Raw genomic sequence first — 22573 nt, 5'->3', positions numbered from 1 at the left:
ATTTGAAGGAATAAGGGATTTGATTCTTGGTGAAGATACTCATAGGAGAAACTCGGGGGAATCGACATCCGGTTCTTTGTTAAGTACCGACAACCGTGGTAGAAAATTTGATCGCAGTGAGAAGAAGGGAAGAAAGAAGTCTAAGAAGAGGTATCCATCGAAAGATAGAAGTGAAGCTGTTTGTTGGGGTTGCAATCAAAAAGGACACTTTCAAAGGAATTGTAAAAATGGTCCGGCGAAAGGTGTGAACTTGACCGAGGAAGAAAGTGATGATGCACTTTTATGTAGTGTTGAAAATTCTATGGAGTCTTGAATTTTGGATTCGGGAGCTTCGTTTCATGCTACTCATGTCAAAAGCATGATGAAGAATTTTCGTTCATATCAAGGCAAGGTGAGATTGGCGGACGACAAAAAACTCAATATAGAGGGCATTGGAGATGTTGTATTGAAGACTACTCTTGGCTCTAATTGGACCTTGAAAAACGTAAGGTACATTCCTAAATTAAAAAGGAAACTTATTTCGGTTGGTCAATTAGATGATGAAGGTAACGTGGTTACTTTTGAAAACCGCCAATGGAAGGTGGTTAAGGGTAGTTGTGTCGTGGCTCGTGGACATAAAAGGGGAACTCTTTATATGGTTGAAGTGTTTGATGAAGACACGGTGGTTGCTATGGTTAATGTTAAGTCCGAATCAACTTTATGGCACCGAAGACTCGGGCATATGAGTGAGAAGGGTATGAAGATGCTTGTTTCGAGTGGGAGAATTCCAAATTTGAAAAAGGTAGAACTTGGATTTTGCGAACCATGTGTATATGGGAAGCAAAAGAAAGTGACTTTTGGGATATCGGGAAATGCTCCTAAGTTGGAGAAATTGAGCTTGTTCATATGGATGTGTTTGGTCCAACCAATGTAGAATCACATGGAGGTTCTCGCTATTATGTCACCTTCATTGACGACTCCACTAGAAAGGTATGGGTTTATTTTCTTAAAGCTAAATCCGATGTATTTAATACTTTTGTGAAGTGGAAAGCTATGGTAGAAAATGAGACTAATTTGAAAGTCAAGTGCTTGAAGTCGGATAATGGAGGGGAATATGGTAGTCTTGAGTTTAAAGACCATTGTGCAAAGCTCGGTATTAGAATGTTGAAAACGGTACCGGAGACACGGCAACACAATGGGGTTGCCGAACGTATGAATCGTACGTTAAATGAAAGGGCTAAGAGTATGAGACTACATGCCGGTTTGACTAAAATGTTTTGGGCGGATGCGGTTAACACGGCAGCTTATTTGATTAACAGGGGACCCTCAACACCGTTGGGTTTCCGAATTCCCGAGGAAGATTTGCAAGGTAAGAAGGTGAGTTATAATCACCTTAGGATCTTTGGGTGTAATGCTTATGTGAAGACCAAAGATGCGGATAGAGACAAGCTTGAAGCTAAGTCAAAGAAGTGTACTTTCATAGGTTACGGGTCGGATGAAATGGGTTATCGTTGTTGGGATAACGAGGCTAGAAAAGTGATTCGTTCTCGTGATGTTACCTTTGATGAAGATTCGGTTTATGGCAAACCGGAAACGGGGAGTCCTAAACTGGGTCATGTTACTTTTGACGATGTTTCTATTGATGATCTCGCAGGTTCTAGTGGGAGTACGGGTAACAATGAATTGCCAATTAACGGTGAGGCGTCAGAAAATGCTAATGATGGAAATGGTTAAGAAAGCGGTGATGATTCCGAACATAGTGCGAGTTCTAGTGATGAGGAGGACACAAATGAAACCGGTCCAACCATTTCGGTTGCTCCTACACTAAGACGCTCGACTAGAGTGCCCAAACGTAATCCTAGGTATTCTCCATCAGCAAACTACTTGCTCTATACCGAGAATGGTGAACTCGAAAGTTACTTTGAGGCAAGGAAGATAAAAGAATCCATACAATGGGAGCTTGCCATGAAAGAAGAGATGGGGTCACTTGAGAAGAATAAAACTTGGTCCCTAGTGAAGTTACCTCATGATAAAAGGGCGTTGCAAAGTAAATGGGTGTATCGAATCAAGAATGCGTTGGATGGCAAGAAAAGGTACAAGGCTCGTTTGGTGGTTAAAGGCTTTCAACAAAAGAAAGGATTTGACTACCAAGAGATATTTTCACCGGTGGTGAAGATGACTACTATTCGTTTGGTACTTTCTATGGTTGCATCTGAGGACTTACATCTAGAGCAACTAGATGTGAAGACCGCATTCTTACATGGTAACCTTGATGAAGAGATCTATATGAGGTAACCCGAGGGCTTTGAGGTAAAGGGTAAAGAGAAGTGGGTTTGTAAGCTAAAGAAAAGTTTGTATGGATTGAAGCAAGCACCTCGGCAATGGTACTTGAAGTTTGACGAGTTTATGAAGAAGATTGGTTTATTAAGATGTGAAGCGGATCACTGTTGCTACTTGAAGAAATTCAAGTCTTCTTACATAATCTTATTGTTGTATGTTGATGACATGTTACTTGCAGGTTCCAACATGTTCGAAATCAACAAGTTGAAAGGATTACTTTCCCATGAGTTCGAGATGAAAGATCTTGGTGGAGCTAGGCAAATACTTGGCATGAGTATTGTGCGTGATCGTGTGAAGGGTACTCTATACTTGTCTCAATCCAAATATATTGAGAAAGTTGTAGAGAGGTTTAACATGGAAAATTCAAAGGCTCGTTATATGCCTTTGGGTAGCACGATAAAGCTATCGAAAAGTCAATCACCTAAAACGGAAGAAGACAAAATGGAGATGGAAAAGGTTCCATATGCATCGGCCGTGGGTAGTGTTATGTATGCCATGGTTTGTACAAGACCCGATGTTGTTCACGCAGTGGGAGTTGTAAGTCTTTATATGTCTAATCCGGAGAAAGAGCATTGGGAAGCAGTTAAATGGTTACTTCGTTATTTGAAAGGTACTTCTAATATGGGATTGTGCTTCTCTAAAAGCAATGTCATACTTAGAGGTTATGCGGATGCTAATTTGGGCGGATGTGACGATACGGGGAAAAGCACTACGGGTTATGTTTTCACAATAGAGAAGACGACGGTTAGTTGGATGTCTCGACTACAAAAGAGTGTTGCTTTATCAACCACCGAAGCCGAATATATGGCTATTGCAGAAGCTTCTAAAGAGCTTGTTTGGTTGAAAAACTTCTTAGGTGAGTTGGGTAAAAGACAAGACTATTGCGTCTTGAATTGTGATAATCAAAGTGCGGTTCATCTTGGGAAGAATCCGGTGTTTCATAGTCGTACGAAACACATCAGGATAAGGTATCACTTTATTCGACAACATATAAATGATGGTACTTTATTATTGGAGAAAATTCTTGGTACGAAGAATCCTGCTGATATGTTTACTAAGGTTGTTACGACAGAGAAATTGAGGTTTTGCATTACCTCAATTGGTCTTCTAATGAATTGATGAGATAAGACCCCAACTAGAGAATTAGAGAGTTAATATTCTAACAAGTAGTGTTGAAGACTTTGTATCGAAAGTCTGCTCATCCGAAGTATGTGTTGAGTGTGCGTGTCCCAAATGGAGTTTGGCGGTATAATGGTGGTTTAACGTTCTTGGTTAGATAGTTGATATTTTGGGTTGACGAAGGTTGGGTTTGTTCAAAGTCTCCAAGTGGGAGATTGTTGGAGATATGGAGAACTTTAAACAATTAGAGGGAAGATTCCAGGAAACTCACACGAAGCTTCCACGAAGTTGTTAGGAAACTCACATTAGGAAACTCACATGTAGCTTCCACGAAGTTGTGAGGAAACTCACATGTAGCTTCCACAAAGCTGTCAGAAAACTCACATGAAGCTTCAAGGAATTGTTTTTAGCTTACTCCTTAAATCATTCTATAAATAGACCCACTTGTAACTCATTGTAAACACACCACAAATATTCAGTAAATACATTATCTAGTTGGTCCGTGGACTAAAGCAATCACAACGATTGCATATAACCACGTTATCTCTTGTGTCTTCCACGAAGTTGTGAGGAAACTCACATGTAGCTTCCACGAAGCTGTCAGGAAACTCACATGAAGCTTCAAGGAATTGTTTTTAGCTTACTCCTTAAATCATTCTATAAATAGACCCTCTTGTAACTCATTGTAAACACACCACAAATATTCAGTAAATACATTCTCTAGTTGGTCCGTGGACTAAAGCAATCACAACGATTACATATAACCACGTTATCTCTTGTGTCGATTTACATTTCTTGCATTTATAATCTTTCGTTCATTAAGTGGGTTAGTAATCTTGTAGAATTACTATCGGTGAGTGATCTTGTTGAATCACTTGCGTTGTTTTGGCCCTAATATCCTTACACTACCACCTGTACCAAACTCCACCGGAACATAAACACTATCAACATTAAGTTTATTACCCGTATTAGCAACCGTGACAGCCTTTTGTTTATCTCTCTTCTTAGACGACAACTTTGACCTGATGTGAAGGTTATTTAAATTTTAAAATCTAATGGATTTGATGCCAGCTTCAATTTGAAGAGAGATTGCGACTGATTTTGTGTTTAATAGCCATTATCTTTGCTTACTAGTGTTTGTTCGAGAGATGTTGAAGTGAGCGGAGAAGATCCTATAGAACTTGGCATGTGAGAGAATTTAAAGAATCAGTGTATTTTACACAGACTGAGCTCAATGAGAATTTAAAGAACACGGTGTATTTTACATAGACTGAGCTCATTATGTTGCAGACTGAGCTTGAGGTCAGTCTATCTCAGACTGAAGTTCGGTCTGTATGTGATTCTCTGAATTTTTTCCTATACAAAGTTTTCTATAGATCATTTCAAGACACACAAATCATTTAAATTGAACTCATTCATATTTGTATCAATATCCATTTTAATCAATTTGGATCTTCCATATCCACTATTTATCAAGTGGATCGAGTGAATATTCACTAAATCGGGTGACTATTTCTATTCCCATCCTTAATCCCGTGGCTGTTTACTTGAAGAATAGCGAAAGCTTTATGTTACTAATTGTAATATTTTTGGTACGTTTACAAACACATAAAGAACATTGTTGCCAATGGGAGCCTATCAATCCAATTCTCATAGCATGCTACTCATCTACTTTGTTTTTAGTTTTCGATTAAAATCCATAATTATTATAATTACATTATAATTTTAATTATAATAATAATTATTATAAGTTATAATTATAATCTATTTTGGACACACAAACAAGGTTATAATCATTAAATTCTCACATAATCACATTCACACCTTCACCACCGAATCATTGCACCTTCTTTAATCTACACCTTTCCTTCCAGACTGGCCCTACAAAGTAAATAAAGTCTACAAGTAGATCTGAAGCTTTTAGTTGAAGTTAAATTTTTATTTTAATGTAATAATTTGTTAAATGTTTTTGTAATTAAATTGCAAGACTCTTAACTGCTAAAAAGATTATCAAGAAATAAATACAAAGTCAATCTTTTTCTTTGCATGTGCAAAGAAAAGCCTTTAGGCGACTATCATCATGCCCACACCCTTCAAAAAGCATCCATCTTTTGGTGATAAACAAAAAACCCCTTTTATAATTCTAGTTCTATCTTCAATCCACAATTGAAAAAAGAAAAAAAGAAAAAAAGAAAGAAAAAAAAACATCACATGAGAGTCCCCTTTATATCATTCAACACTACGAGTATTCCATTTGAACATAAATAAAACTTCCACAAACATAACCTAAAGATACCAATAACAAATTTCAAGATTTACATTCTTGTTTCACCACCTTTTGCCTTTCAATCCCCATATATCTTTCCAATCACACTCTATTTTGAGACCACTACCATATTTCAAAATTTGCTTTCTCGATCAAACCCCCTTTCGGGTTCGATACCCAATCACAAGAGCACAAGGAAGTAGAAAAAGTTACTATTTTTAAGAAAAAAGTTAGTACCAACATATACAAACTTTTTGCACTCTACTAATGGCAAAATTGCTTGCAACTAATAGAGATACCTTAGGATTAATGGGCTGTAACCATTTTTTTCGCACTTGGGTAATCCATGCACTACTTTTACTATCATCAAAAATAGTACTCACTGAAGCTCAAGGGATTAAATCTACAAGGCTACTCGATCTCGTTATTCGAGATTACACATTCAAGTCATACAAGAAGTACTTCAAAACAGGCACACCGTACAACATCAATTTGCCATCAAATCTCACTGGCATTGCGGTCTATACATCGAGGTACCGATGTGGGAGCCTAAGGAGGTATGGTGCAACCATTAATGAGTTTGATATTAAAGTTGGTGTGATTGTTCATCCTTGTATAGAAAGAATACTTATAGTAACACAAAACCTAGGAAGCAATTGGTCAAACATTTACTATGATAATTATGATGAGTTAATAGGTTATCAACTTGTGTCACCTGTAGTAGGTTTACTAGCTTATAACTCTGGGGACGATACGAATTTTAACACACAATTCGAGGTTAAAATCCGGTCCCCAGAGAAAGATGGAATTCAAATAGATTTTACTAATTTTACGTCGAATGGAAGCTCAACATTAGATGGTAGGATAAAGATGTGTGCAACATTTGGTGGTGATGGAAAAGTTATACTAGAAAAAGAGGTTGCACCCAATGTTTGTGGTGCCATGAGCCATGGACATTTTGGGCTAGTGGTTCAGTCACCATTGTTGCCAGTGAGGAAGAAAATAAGGCGGTGGACGCTGGCTTTTGGATGCTCGGTTGGTGCTGGAATTGCTGTTTTTTTAGTTGGATTGCTTTTAATTGCAATGTTTGTGAAAGTAAAGAAGAAAGCAAGATTAGAAGAATTGGAGAGAAGAGCTTATGAAGAAGAAGCACTTCAAGTTTCAATGGTGGGACATGTGACTAGAGTTCATACTGCTTCTGCAACAAGAACTAGTCCAAGAATTGAACAAAATCTAAGACCTCCTCGGTGAGCTTAATTGATTTGAATTGGTCAATTGTTCATACTATTTGTATCCATAGTTGCTTCTTGTAATACTACTAATTATTGGTTGGTTCAAAATGGAAAACATACTTAAATTAGCTAGTGCACTTGAACATTTAGACTTGCCCAAACCATCTAATTATTATTACTTTGTCTAAATATCAAAAACATTAGCGTTTAGAACTTTTTTTATTACTGTTTTTTTAACAAGAAACACACAAATCAACGTTGATGAGTTCTCTTGATACCGCTAGACCAGAAGCTTTTTAGTAGTATTTAGAACATTAGTTGGGCATGGTTAACAATCTCATAAAAGTGTATCTCAAAGAAGAATCTAAAACTTATTAAGCGATAAAAAAATTTCAGTGAAAAACTGTTTATTTCCATAATGAAAAGTAAATATATAAATAAATAGTTTCATGCTCTTTGTAAGACTTGTAGCTCAATCTACTTAATTCTAAGAAGTATCGACAAAGCAATGGAAATTAAAGGTATAGATGATGAAAATCATCATGGAGTCTGTGTCAACACTCAAAAGACAACAAAATACAATCCAGGGAAGCATGAAGTTTTTGATGCCTTGTCGCATAGTGCATCATATCATATTATACATACATAAATAAAATACATATATTAAAATAATAAAATCTATAAATATAAATAAATATTTCATATATAACTTTGTTTATCAATGTTTTTCTCATTACCGTGTATGTTGGATATCTCAATTGTATATTGAATTTAACTAGATTTGGTTCGGCCCGCGCGATGCGGCGGGGTCTTTCGGGCTGCGTACTCATATTTAACGTAACGTTATATATTTACAGAGTTAAAAACGCGTTGATGCGGGTGTGTTATGTATGAAAGGTAACCCGACATATTAAGCGATTTTTTAAAAAGCATCAATTTCGCGCGTAGCTAGTTACGTTGTGTTCGTGAAATTATTTCGAGTTAATCGGTGAAAGCGGAAAAATTTAACTCGCGTCCAGAAGGGAGATACGGCTCCTTAAAGAATTGGGTGGTGTTTATTTATGATTTTTTAAGGAAAATAATGAGTTTACAGTTTATACCCCTGAGTTTATTGCAAAGTGGAACATAAATGAAGAGGTGGTATGGAAGTTTTGTTCATGATGTCGTTTTTATCCTCTTGGAACGACACAAAGTTGGTGTTCTTTTAGTATGTTAAAAATCATACTTTTGGGGATACACTCTTATAACAGCAAGCGAACAAAAAGGTAGAAGGTTTTCCATGTTCAAGCCATTCGAGATGGCGAGTAATCCGTTCTCGTACTTTGATGTACGCGTATAACAGCAAGCGAACAAAGTAGGTAAATGGCTCTTTTGTTGTATATTGTATGCACAGTTTATACAAGCACATGTATGTACGGTGTTACCTGTATAATGAACTAGATTTAAGAGCTCGTGCGTTGCACGGAAACTCTCAATCACACAAAATTAATACAAACAATGATTTTTCAATTAACGAAATGATAAAGACATCAAGTATTGTGTTGGGTGAACTGCTTCATTGAATATTCCAATAAAATGAAACCATATACTTTATTAGTATACCACTATAAGTTTTCTTTTAAAGTGGAATCCGTATCAAGAATAAAGTAGTGAGTTTTGATGAAATAATTGACCCATATGAATAAATAAGTACTTGCATGGCAGCTCTATAAAATAGTATTCGAAAAAGTTAGTATTTATACCGATTACTTGTATAATACATTTACAATTACGTATCCTTTCATTATTAATAGTATTTGTATTGAAAACAATTTTGTTATAAATTTCAGTATTGTAAATGCTATGAATGAATACACTTTCAATGCAACAATCAATTATTCATAGGCATTGTTACCAAGTTTCCATTCTCGACTACTGCCTTCCCAAACTCTTGCTTGAGTTTTCGTTTAGAGTGAATTCCAATATTGTGACCCTGAAAAAAAAAAAAGAATGAAAATGAGTGTGTGTCTAGAAATGGACATGCTGAAAGTCTCAACAATTGATAGTTATTAATAAACAATTGATAGTTATTAATATGAGTATAGAGTATTTCCTTTGACAACAACAACAGAAAAAAAAAAAAAAAAAAACTTCACTTTAGTATGAGAAACAATAAACAGTTTGTTTGTAACATCCCGCATTTTTCCGTTAAATTTATTTTAACACCGTCTTTTTTTTTTAATAATATCTTTCGTTATCTAAATTCGTATCTTTTGTTAACTAACATTCTTAAATAATTCCGTTATTCGATTATAACATCTCCCGTTTACTCTCGCGTATTTAAAATATTCGTTCGGTTAATTCACGCACCCGCTTTCAAACTTGAGGGACCAAAGTTGCAAAGGAGCCAAACTAGTTGACTAGGTCAACTAGTCAAACCCCACCACCACCACTCATTCACTTCTTCTTCTACTTCTCTCTTTTCTCTCTAGTCACCAAGAACCCATATTTAACATCTTCAAAGATTCATCATCTATTTCAATTCAAGCAAGCAAACATCAAAACAAATTACATATTCGTGATCCTCTCATTATCCTCTTCATTTTGGTACCAATTTCACTACTTGGGGTAAGATTTCTAAAAACTCTAGATTTCTCAAATTCATTTTATAGACTTGAAATGGTGTTAGATAGTGTCTATGGCTCAAGTCTAACATGAATATGTGTTTAGTTTGCTCGATTTGTTCTTTTGGAGTAACTAGCATGAACACTTGAAATGTGTTAGTTAATCTTTAATTTTGGATGATTAAATGTTGTTTAAAGGTTAAAGTGCATGTATTAAATGTGTTACTAACATCATTAGCTTCGTTTTGTTATATAGGTTGATTTAAAAAAACTTCATTGACAAAATTGTTGAATTCATGATTTTTGGTTAGGGTTTGATGAACTTTAAAATGAACTTTTGATGCTTTGAATGCTATGAGACGTTATTGGTAAGTGCTTAGTTGTATTGTATGTTTAATTACCTTCGAAACGGCATATCGTATGTTCAAATTGGATTCCCGAATCATCTTGTGCATTTATGAACTTTGCACTTTTGATAATGAACATTCAATGATTCTTTCGATGTGGATTTAATTGTTATAAAAGCTAGTTTTAGTTGATGATATGTTCTTAGTTGTATTCTTTGTCAAAATACCTTTCCAACGATATAAGATACGTGTTGTAAGTGTTTTCGGTTCATAAAATGTGTTTGAATGAAGTTTGATTCGAGACTTGAACATTTGAAACAGACCAGGCACCAGACCACGCCTGTAACGACCCGACCAAAACCGTTATTGACGGCGCCGTTAACTTAGGTCCCGTTGCGTGGTCGTAGTCCCTATATGAGACTCGTTTGACCAAAATTATGTCGCATTCATTTGAAAGGTACAAGACTTGCAAGTTTAGTTTAACAAACGGATCGACAATAAGTTTAAGTTTACAAAGTTATAAAGTATGAATGAAATAACTTGCGACATAATTAGTTTGAAACCACAGTTGCTATAAATAGCGTAAGTAAGTAGACAAAAGTTTGAATCCAAAAATGCTATCCCTAGCGTATGCATGCATGGTAGACTCCAATCAAGTAATCAAAGAGTGCGGAAGCATGTATCATGTATCGTTCAAGGACCTGAGAAAAACATAGAAATCTGTCAACGAAAACGTTGGTGAAATCATAGGTTTAAGTAAGTAAGTACAAGTGAACCACAAGATTTGCATCAATGAAATAATAGTAATACATTCCAAAAGTTTGTTTCACGAGCACCCAATTATCAATGCTTAACATTCCTTCCATTGAACCCCATCACTTAGTGCTAGAACATACACTGTTTCTCGAAAATATATTTCATTCGTAAACGGTAGCGAACCGTTTGAATGAGGGTTTGTCAAACCCATATGGATCCATACAACATAAGTTCTCGCTTACACCCGGCAAGTGTAACTAATGATAATCGAATTGAGGATTTTGTTCTAAACTCGTATGTAGAATGTTTGTTTTCCTGTACTTGTGTTCACTTAGTAAAGAAATGTTTATGTTTTCTCATCCCAAATGTAAGTTCAAAAAGAGTAAAAGTGGGACTATGATCTCACCTTGAGTGCAAGAGTTAATAAAGTACTTCAACAAGTAGACGCGTGCAAAGACAAAGCTAGTCTTGACCTAATCATATAGGTTGTATCAATAACGGTAAACACAAACGGTCAAAGATGTTCAATTAGTCCTATGGCTCGTTACGACTCGATTATGTAGCATGTGAATCAATTAGTCAAGTTTCATGCACGATACAAGTAACTAAGCATGTTAGAACGATCGTATAATTGTTTGGTTAAGTTTGACTAAAAGTCAAACTTGGTCAAAGTCAAAGTCAACGGGGTCGGATCGGGTGTCCGACAATTTTCTCATGATGAGAAATCATTTATGAGCAGAATGGCCAAGTTTCATGTTAATCGGAGTTACGGTTAAGCGAGAAACATTTTGAGAACATTTAAAAACACAATAGCCTGGCCTGGGGGTTTTGCGCGGCGCGCAATGGGTTGCGCGGCGCGCACCCAAGTGTAAAACCAGGTCAGAACTTGACTTAAAGGGCCATTCATCTGGGATTTTGGATTCGCACGGCGCGCGGTGGTATGCGCGGCGCGCATACCTGGGAAAAATGCTGTTTGCAGAAAATAGACTAAGTCTCGAACCAAAACACAATTTAACACATTTCATCCACCGAAAACATTTAAAATGCATACCATATATCGTTGGAAAGGTAATTTGACAAGGAAAACAACTAAGCACATTTCATCAAGCAATTCATCACTAACAACAACCAAAAACCGCATTAAACGTTCATAATCAAGGTTTCAAGTTCATCAAATGCATTTTGAGTTCCGGGAATCCATTTTACACATATGATATGCCGTTTTGAAGGTAATGAAGCATACATTACCACTAAACACTAACAATTACCATTTCATGGCATTTAAGCATCAAAAAGTTCATGTCAAGAACTATCAAACCCTAGTCAAACATCACAAAATCATTAATCGGGTTTTTGAAGTTTTCTAAATCAACCTATACATCAAAACGAAGCTAGTGATACTAGTAACACAATTAAAACATGAACTTTAACAATCTAACAACATTAACTCATCCAAAATCAAGGATTAAGCAAACCCATTTCAAAAACTCAAACTAGTTACTCAAAACAACAAATCGAGCAAGTAAATCATATATTCATGCTAGACACGAGCCATAGACACTAACTAACACCATTTCAAATCAAAAACACGAATTTAGAGAAATCTAGAGTTTTAGAAATGTTACCCAAATGAGATGAAGTTGGTATCAAATTGTAGAGGATGAAGAGAGGATCACGAATATGTAATTTGTTTTGAAGTTTGCTTCCCGATCCGGATTTAGATGATGATTTATGTTTGTGTTCTTGAGAGAAAGAAAGAAAGAAAGAAAAAAAAGAAATGGATGAATGAGTGGGTGGAGGTGGTGAGTGGTTGACTAGTCAACTACTAGCCACCTCTTTGGTCAAGTGGCGGAACTAGTCCCTCAAGTTTAGAAGCGGGTGCGGGATTTTACCGAACGAATATTTTGAAAACGCTCGAGTAAATGAGTGATGTTATAATTAAATAACGGAAATATTATGAACGTTAGTCAACGGAAACTACGAATTTAAATAACGAAAGGTATTATTTAAAAAAAAAAAGACGGTGTTAAAATAAATTTAACGGAAAAACGCGGGATGTTACATTATCCACACCTCAAAAGAAATTTCGTCCCGAAATTTAGTTGGAAGTAGTAGTTGTTGAATCTTCCTCGAGATCTTGCGTTGTAAATTCTACGGATAAGTGAAGGTACGTCCTTGGGCATTTCAACGAACTTCGACGGTCGGGATTTTTACGTTGGATTGAAGTTTGGTTTCACGATTCATAATTTCAACCGGTTCTCCTAGGAAGTGGAGTGTACCATCGATAGCAAACTCATCGAAGGGAATAGCAAGTTACGTCTTCAGGTTCTATGTAGGATGAACGGAGACTCGAAATGAGTCGGAAAAGTCTAAACGGCTAGCGACGGGTCCAAAACACCCCAAGAATTTAAAGGATCAAAATATCGCGGATTTAGCTTCCTACGTTTCCCGAAACGGATTGCACCTTTCCAAGGTGCGACTCTTAACGTGACGCGGTTTCCCACGTGGAATTTGAAATGTTTACGTCTAACATCGGCGTAGCTCTTGGTGATTACGAGTCGCGTAGGGTTTTACCTGAATATGAATAAATTTTTCTCGGTTGCTCATGAATAACCTCGGCCCCGGTGAATTTGATCATCGTTTACTTGGTTCGACAAAGGGGAATGACGTTTCCGGTCACATGTGGTTTCAAAAGGAGTGACGTTAAAACTCGAATGAAAATCATTGTAGTACGAGGATTCGGTTAAAGGAAAATACTTTTCTCAAGTAAATTTGAAGTTGGTAATACAAATTCGTATTATGGTTTTCAAGACTTAAATCGTATGTTTGTTCGGTCCGTCGGGTTGTGGATGGTACGCGGTACTCATGTCTAAACGCGGTCCCGAGGCTTTTTGTAAGGTACTCCAAAATCTAGAAGTGAAACGAGGATCTCGATCCGAAACGGGGTACATTTCCCTAAGGCATATTGAACAAGTTTGCTAGGAATTGAAAACGTTAGCTAGGACAAGTTTCTCAAGAAAATTCGCGTCGCGGAAGATTTATCGGTTTTCAAAAACGTTCGTCGGGGCGAGTTCTTATCGGGTTTTGAAAACGATTGTTAGGACTATCCACCCTCGCGGCGAATACTTGTATGACGTGAAGAGTCGCTCTCCATTGAGAATTTAGAATAAGGACCTCCTGAACCGGAAGTACGAGGGTGATGCAAGAGAAGTTTCCGCCCCGATGTGAGCATAACGAGTAAATTGTAGTTAGTCAATAAGACTGCGCGAGGACGAGCTAGTATACCCGTGTGACATACGGTTGAAGTCGAATGGAATCGGTAATTCATTCGGAAGCATAAATATAATTTGACAATAATTGAAGGTGTGTCCCCGGTATGGTTGTTATAAATATTCTCGGAGTTTTCGGATGTCCAAACATGAAAAGATGAAGTCATGTACATGGCACATGGTGGTGTTTAGGTTGATCGAGTCTAACCACCATCACGCGTCACTAGAACTTTGGTATGTCTTACCGTAATATAACCACGTTGATCGAGTGTCGTTATATTACGCTAACTCATACCTCCATCCCCACATCACTCTATAGATTCAAGTTCGTGTAATCGTGAAGTTTAAAATAAACAAAGTGTAACGACGTCTCTAACGTGACTCGTATTGAATCGAAAGAATTAGTGCAACTATAAAGAAGCGTTCCCCGAGGGAAGTGTATAAATGATTGTTCACGTCAATGTGGTTCGAGTCAGACAATAAGGTATTCAGGTATGAAAAGAGTAACGAGTCATGATAACGAGTGGCACGCAACCGTAGTGATAAATGTTGATGACGATACTCATCTAGAGTAGTGATGGTAGTAACACCCAAAAAGTAGATAGTAAGAAACACCAGTGGGAAACCGATAGTAAGTTGAAACGGTGGCAAATAACAATCCGGGAGACAGAGTTCCCGAACAAGTGTGACTAATGAAGTCGTCGTCATCCATACGTGTATGAATCATGAATTTACGTGTGTTACTAAAAAGTGGCGGAATACGAGTTCGTATGATGAAGGTTGGGTACCATTAAAAAGTTTGCCTAAGAATGATTCAAGTATAATGCACAAGTAGTCAAGTAAGTGCTATCTATAGCAAATGTATGTCAGAATGCAAATGCTAACTATCCGGTTGTAGTCTAGACTCACTAATGCGTCCTAACGACTCTGTTAGACACACTAATGCACGTCCTAGTTCCCTACAACCAACGCTCTGATACCACTTGTAACGACCCGACCAAAACCGTTATTGACGGCGCCGTTAACTTAGGTCCCGTTGCGTGGTCGTAGTCCCTATATGAGACTCGTTTGACCAAAATTATGTCGCATTCATTTGAAAGGTATAAGACTTGCAAGTTTAGTTTAACAAACGGATCGACAATAAGTTTAAGTTTACAAAGTTATAAAGTATGAATGAAATAACTTGCGACATAATTAGTTTGAAACCACAGTTGCTATAAATAGCGTAAGTAAGTAGACAAAAGTTTGAATCCAAAAATGCTATCCCTAGCGTATGCATGCATGGTAGACTCCAATCAAGTAATCAAAGAGTGCGGAAGCATGTATCATGTATCGTTCAAGGACCTGAGAAAAACATAGAAATCTGTCAACGAAAACGTTGGTGAAATCATAGGTTTAAGTAAGTAAGTACAAGTGAACCACAAGATTTGCATCAATGAAATAATAGTAATACATTCCAAAAGTTTGTTTCACGAGCACCCAATTATCAATGCTTAACATTCCTTCCATTGAACCCCATCACTTAGTGCTAGAACATACACTGTTTCTCGAAAATATATTTCATTCGTAAACGGTAGCGAACCGTTTGAATGAGGGTTTGTCAAACCCATATGGATCCATACAACATAAGTTCTCGCTTACACCCGGCAAGTGTAACTAATGATAATCGAATTGAGGATTTTGTTCTAAACTCGTATGTAGAATGTTTGTTTTCCTGTACTTGTGTTCACTTAGTAAAGAAATGTTTATGTTTTCTCATCCCAAATGTAAGTTCAAAAAGAGTAAAAGTGGGACTATGATCTCACCTTGAGTGCAAGAGTTAATAAAGTACTTCAACAAGTAGACGCGTGCAAAGACAAAGCTAGTCTTGACCTAATCATATAGGTTGTATCAATAACGGTAAACACAAACGGTCAAAGATGTTCAATTAGTCCTATGGCTCGTTACGACTCGATTATGTAGCATGTGAATCAATTAGTCAAGTTTCATGCACGATACAAGTAACTAAGCATGTTAGAACGATCGTATAATTGTTTGGTTAAGTTTGACTAAAAGTCAAACTTGGTCAAAGTCAAAGTCAACGGGGTCGGATCGGGTGTCCGACAAATTTCTCATGATGAGAAATCATTTATGAGCAGAATGGCCAAGTTTCATGTTAATCGGAGTTACGGTTAAGCGAGAAACATTTTGAGAACATTTAAAAACACAATAGCCTGGCCTGGGGGTTTTGCGCGGCGCGCAATGGGTTGCGCGGCGCGCACCCAAGTGTAAAACCAGGTCAGAACTTGACTTAAAGGGCCATTCATCTGGGATTTTGGATTCGCGCGGCGCGCGGTGGTATGCGCGGCGCGCATACCTGGGAAAAATGCTGTTTGCAGAAAATAGACTAAGTCTCGAACCAAAACACAATTTAACACATTTCATCTACCGAAAACATTTAAAATGCATACCATATATCGTTGGAAAGGTAATTTGACAAGGAAAACAACTAAGCACATTTCATCAAGCAATTCATCACTAACAACAACCAAAAACCGCATTAAACGTTCATAATCAAGGTTTCAAGTTCATCAAATGCATTTTGAGTTCCGAGAATCCATTTTACACATATGATATGCCGTTTTGAAGGTAATGAAGCATACATTACCACTAAACACTAACAATTACCATTTCATGGCATTTAAGCATCAAAAAGTTCATGTCAAGAACTATCAAACCCTAGTCAAACATCACAAAATCATTAATCGGGTTTTTGAAGTTTTCTAAATCAACCTATACATCAAAACGAAGCTAGTGATACTAGTAACACAATTAAAACATGAACTTTAACAATCTAACAACATTAACTCATCCAAAATCAAGGATTAAGCAAACCCATTTCACAAACTCAAACTAGTTACTCAAAACAACAAATCGAGCAAGTAAATCATATATTCATGCTAGACACGAGCCATAGACACTAACTAACACCATTTCAAATCAAAAACACGAATTTAGAGAAATCTAGAGTTTTAGAAATGTTACCCAAACGAGATGAAGTTGGTATCAAATTGTAGAGGATGAAGAGAGGATCACGAATATGTAATTTGTTTTGAAGTTTGCTTCCCGATCCGGATTTAGATGATGATTTATGTTTGTGTTCTTGAGAGAAAGAAAGAAAGAAAGAAAAAAAAAGAAATGGATGAATGAGTGGGTGGAGGTGGTGAGTGGTTGACTAGTCAACTACTAGCCACCTCTTTGGTCAAGTGGCGGAACTAGTCCCTCAAGTTTAGAAGCGGGTGCGGGATTTTACCGAACGAATATTTTGAAAACGCTCGAGTAAATGAGTGATGTTATAATTAAATAACGGAAATATTATGAACGTTAGTCAACGGAAACTACGAATTTAAATAACGAAAGGTATTATTTAAAAAAAAAAGATGGTGTTAAAATAAATTTAACGGAAAAACGCGGGATGTTACAACGCCCATTGTCGCGGCGCGACATTTGCCTTGTTCAGGGCTGTTCAACTTTGCATTTTTACGAAAAATTCTAACTATGCTACGCACCTCCGATTAACATGTAACTTGTTCTAACATGCTTATATATGATTTATTAGCTCAGAAAAATAGTCCGAGACCCGATCCGAACGTGTTGACTTTTTAGTTGACTTTGACCAAAGTTTGACTTCTAGTCAAACTTAACCAAAAACTTATGCAATCGTTCTAATCGTCTCTTATACTTGATTCTTGCATGAAACTTGACAACGTGACTCACATGCTATATATTTTCGAGTCGTAACGATCCATAGGACTAATTGAACACATTTCGCCCGACCTTGTATCGTAACCGGTTAATTGATACAACATACTTGTTTAGGTCAAGGCTAAGCAACTTTCATGCACACGTTTACTTTGTGAAGTACATTTATACTCGTGCACTCGAGGTGAGATCATAGTCCCATCTTTTCGACAACTTTTATACTTTTAAATCATGGGATGAGAAACATATACGGTTTATACTTTTATACTTCGAACACAAGTACGAAAACAAACATTCCACGTACGAGTTAGAATAAAAAGCCTCAATTCAATTATCATTAGTTACACTTGCAGGGTGTAAGCGCGAAATTATGTTGTGTGGCCATACGGGTTTTACGAACCCTCATTCGGACGGTTCGCTACCGTTAGCGGATGAAATGTAATTTTAACGTGTATAGTGTAGGTTCTAACACTATGATTCAGATGTACCATTCAGTAAAGCCTTGATAACTGGGTGCTCGACATACAAACAACATCTTTGAAATGCAAACGATTTGGATAATCAACTATACGAAAATCTTGTGGTTCAAAAACAACGTTTACAAAACACCTATGATTTCACCAACGTTTTTCGTTGACAGTTTTCTATATATTTCTCAGGTTCATACTTGGCTACTTGATACATGCTTCCGCGTACACTCATACTTGCTTGGGGTCAAGCATACATGCATACACTCTGATTATTTGCTTGGAGTCAAGCATACATACATACTTACGCTATTTATAGCAACCGTGATTTGAAACTAATTATGTCGCAAGTTATTTCATTTATACTTTATCACTCTTGTAAACTTAAACTTGTTGTCGAACCGTTTGATAAACTAAACTTCGTACGTCTTATACATTTCAAATGAACGCGGCATAATTTTTGGTCAAACGCGTCTCATATAGGGACTATGACCACGTAATGGGACCTAAGTTAACTGTGCCGTCAATGATGATTTTGTCGGGTCGTTACATTGTTGAGTCTTGAAATTCAATAGTAAATATGAGATCATACCATCCAAATCAGTATAAACCAATGGGCATTAAAAAACATGTAACGTTGACACTATAATGGTTAGAATTATTAAAACTACTAAACCAATGACATCGATAACCTACCAAATAATTATAACAAACTTTGTGGTCGACCACAGTCGAAAAGCGATTGACCCCAGAAATGATGTAGCTTCAGAACATGTATATAAACAGATAACTAAATTATTAGCATTAGCAGTCAAAATGAAAACGGAACAATTATATAAAGTATTAAGCAAATATGTAAAAAAATAAAAATAGTAAAATCTATAGTCATTTTGGTACATAATAATTAAAAACATAAAAACATGTCATTCCGTTTTGTTTTTTTTTTTTTTTTTTTTTTTTTTTTTGCCAAACACTACTATTTGGGATTTCTACTATGCTACAGTGGACTTCGATTTTGGGTTACTATTTGGTTATGAACAGTTGTCAAAATGGGTCTCAACCAATGGGAGAGCTCCATTTAGTTGTGTCAATATAGAGTGGGGAATACTATAATAGCATACATGTTCCCATGGAATATGTTTCACACGCATTGAACACATGCAAGTTTAAGACTTCACCACGCTTAATAGGAGGATATTAAACGTGATTATAGATAATACAGTATTTAAAAAAAAAAGTACTTACTGAGCGATTGTAGTCCATTAAAAGGGTATTAAGACATATACCCGATTTTAAATAACTAAAAGAGTATGAACACACAAACACCCTCACGACACGATGTCATACTGTCATTCCTAGCCTATGCAAATATGACCTTTAGAAATTGAGCTGAACATCATAGAGAACGACGATTATACCGTTAATCAACATATCAATTGTTCGTTAATGGTAACTCAATTCTGGATGAAAGCATTCTGGCTCACACAATCATGAGCAATTTTGGTCTGTACGTAAATACACCCTTTTTGACCCGATACCAAACCCATATTATCCATCACATTCTATCACATTGGACTTAGTGAAATGCGCTTCCATTATAGTACTACTTCCATTTGTAAGTTCATGTGAAGTAGTTCAATGTAGCAAATAAAATTTCCCACCAAAAGAAAAAAGGTATTACACATACCTTTTGCTGATCAATGGTTGTATGCAATATTAGGATCCAATGCAACATCTAATGGTGGTACATAAACGGCCCCATAAACCTTAGCAGCGGCTGCACATGAAACCATTGTCGTCCAGCAGCTTCACTTGTAGCTTCTTTAAAACAAATGAGTGTCTGTCCAATAGGCTTTACCTCAAACTTCTTCATTTCTTCAAGCATCTTCATTTATAGACACAACAAATAGTTAGTACACCATTCTTAACGAAGCTGTAATGTGATATTTTTTTAAAAAAATAGCACCTATATCGTGAGCTTATCTTATCATCTCTTGAAATCTAATTGTCAAAACGTACCTCGGAACAAACCTAGCAAGTTGTATTCCGATAAAACGGCACCACAAATATACATAGCATCTTCCTGGATGAATGTTCTAAATTATATGCCATTTGAATCTGTCGTAAAGTAATGTAAATACATAGTGTTATGACGATGGTTATCTACAAACGTCACTGGAAAAAGGAAAAACAAAGTTAATCAAAAGATTATAAACTAAAATCACCTTCATCAAGAATAAAGCGGTAGATAAGCGATCGTTGCCCCCGCCAAAGACGAAAAGAAAGGCAGAAATCAGGGAGATAATCCCCACGGTCGCTACAAACCCTACGTTTTGTAGGAAAAGAGAAAAAGATAGCAGCAATAATTGGTACTTTTGCTTCCATTTTGGTAGTTTGTAGAAGGCCTCTTTAGTCACTCCAAACTTCTCTTTTTACTCAGCTGAGGACACATATGTCTACTCAAAAGGAATTAATTTATCTAGTTAACAGTTTCATATGATTATTCCTTACATACGAACGGTTCACAAACCGTACCTCTCTCTTGGTTACATCAATATGTGCAGCACGGTAGGTAGATAGTGTTGTAAGACATTCATATGGGTACAATGTGAGCCCTTCCTCATCTTGAACTTCATTTTCTTTAACATCTTCTTGTATTGTTAAGGATTTGATAACGCCAAAATTATACATATTTGTTGTCGTTATTTCGATCCGATTTTGTATCATTTTGTATGTAATTGTTGTACTTGTGTATTGTAATAAGTTAAAATGTGTGTATAATCCATTGCGAGTGTTGAAGTGAAGATTTATGGAAAATATTGCTGATTTTAGAAGATTCTGCGCACCTGCACCGTTTTGGCCATAACTCAGTCATACGATCTCGAAAAAGGGTGAATCCGGAGCCCAGACGTCAGTAACTCAGAGCTCTACAACATAATATTGGAAAATTACCAATAAACAGTACCAGATGCGGCGCATATGCTTTAGATGCGGCGCATCTGAGGCTAAAAAAGTCCCGAAAGTTTCAGATGCGGAGCATCAGACATCAACAAAGCCAGATGTGGCGCATCTCATCCAGATGCGGCGCATCTAAAGGATTGCCGACAGTTTTGGGTGTTAAAACGAGCTGGAATCCACTAAAAGTAAAGAGATGCGGCGCATCCCTTCTAGATGCGGCGCATCTGATGCATTTCTGGCCATTTTACCTAACTTTTGAGCCTATTTAAGAAGAGCTTTGGTTACACATTTGATACACCACAATATAGATCAGTAGTAGTCCGAGAACGGGGCTTCCCCCAGCCATTCTAAAGGGTTCTTCACTCTTTTGAGCATCAAGATTGAAGAAGGGATCATATGCTATGATAGGTACTCTCGGTTTCATTTATTTTAGTGATAAGATTATGAATTCCTATTGTTTCGATTGTATTGTTGTAATCTTCATTATTATGATTGGCTAAAGCCTTGTGTGTTTACTTTAATGTAAGATTTATGGTTTGGGATTGTTCTATCTTTTTGAAAGGACCCGTCCTAATCCATCTGGAAGAATACATTACATTTGGTTACATCGCGAAGTACTTGACCTCTATATGATACAGTTTACAAACATTGCATTCGTTTTTAAAAGATAAACTTTTATTTCATCGAAAGTTGACGGCATGCATACCATTTCATAATATATCCAACTATAATTGACTTAATAATAATCTTGATGAACTCAACGACTTGAATGCAACGTCTTTTGAAATATGTCATGAATGACTCCAAGTAATATCTTTAAAATGAGCAAATGAACAGCGGAAGATTTCTTTCATACCTGAGAATAAACATGCTTTAAAATGTCAACTAAAAGGTTGGTGAATTCATTAGTTTAACATAAATAATCATTTCCATCATTTTAATAGACCACAAGATTTTCATTTCCAGTTCTCATAAATATATGTCCCATGCATAGAGACAAAAATATCATTCATATGGTGAACACCTGGTAACCGACATTAACAAGATGCATATAAGAATATCCCCTATCATTCCGGGAAATCCTTTGGACATGATAAAATAACATCGAAGTACTAAAGCATCCGCAACCATGGATGGGGTTCGTTAGGCCCAATATATCTATCATTAAGATTCGCGTCAATTAGTAGATCGGTTTACTAATTCTTAGGTTACCAAGCAAAAGGGGCATATTCGGCTTCGATCATTCACCCATATAATGTAGTTTCAATTACTTGTGTCTATTTCGTAAAACATTTATAAAAATTGCGCATGTATTCTCAGTCCAAAAATATAAAGGGTAAAAAGGTAAATGAAACTCACCATACTGTATTTTGTAGTAAAAATACATATAACGACATTGAACAAAAGTAGGGTTGACCTTGGATTCACGAACCTATATCATTTGTATATTTATTAATATACATAATGGAAATCGAACAAATATATATATAAATTTA

General features: G+C 36.5%; 1 protein-coding gene and 1 long non-coding RNA gene across 2 annotated transcripts; one reads left to right on the top strand and one right to left on the bottom strand.

Annotated features, from left to right (window-relative positions):
- Positions 1 to 5971: 5971 nt before the first annotated feature.
- Positions 5972 to 6955, top strand: LOC139860545 (uncharacterized). Its single transcript, XM_071849296.1, has one exon. It carries the CDS (start codon positions 5972 to 5974, stop codon positions 6953 to 6955), a length of 984 nt encoding a protein of 327 aa, XP_071705397.1.
- Positions 6956 to 19450: 12495 nt separating this feature from the next.
- Positions 19451 to 20457, bottom strand: LOC139859650 (uncharacterized). The gene is made up of 3 exons (XR_011763175.1): positions 20345 to 20457; positions 20139 to 20237; positions 19451 to 20004 (listed from the first exon to the last, which is right to left on the bottom strand). It is a non-coding gene; the product is annotated as an uncharacterized lncRNA (long non-coding RNA).
- Between the last annotated feature and the right edge of the window lie 2116 nt (positions 20458 to 22573).

Source organism: Rutidosis leptorrhynchoides, chromosome 7 (assembly GCF_046630445.1).
Source record: "Rutidosis leptorrhynchoides isolate AG116_Rl617_1_P2 chromosome 7, CSIRO_AGI_Rlap_v1, whole genome shotgun sequence".
Lineage (NCBI taxonomy): Eukaryota > Viridiplantae > Streptophyta > Magnoliopsida > Asterales > Asteraceae > Rutidosis > Rutidosis leptorrhynchoides.
Note: the sequence above shows the minus strand (reverse complement) of the source record. Positions and strands in the feature narration are given on the sequence as shown.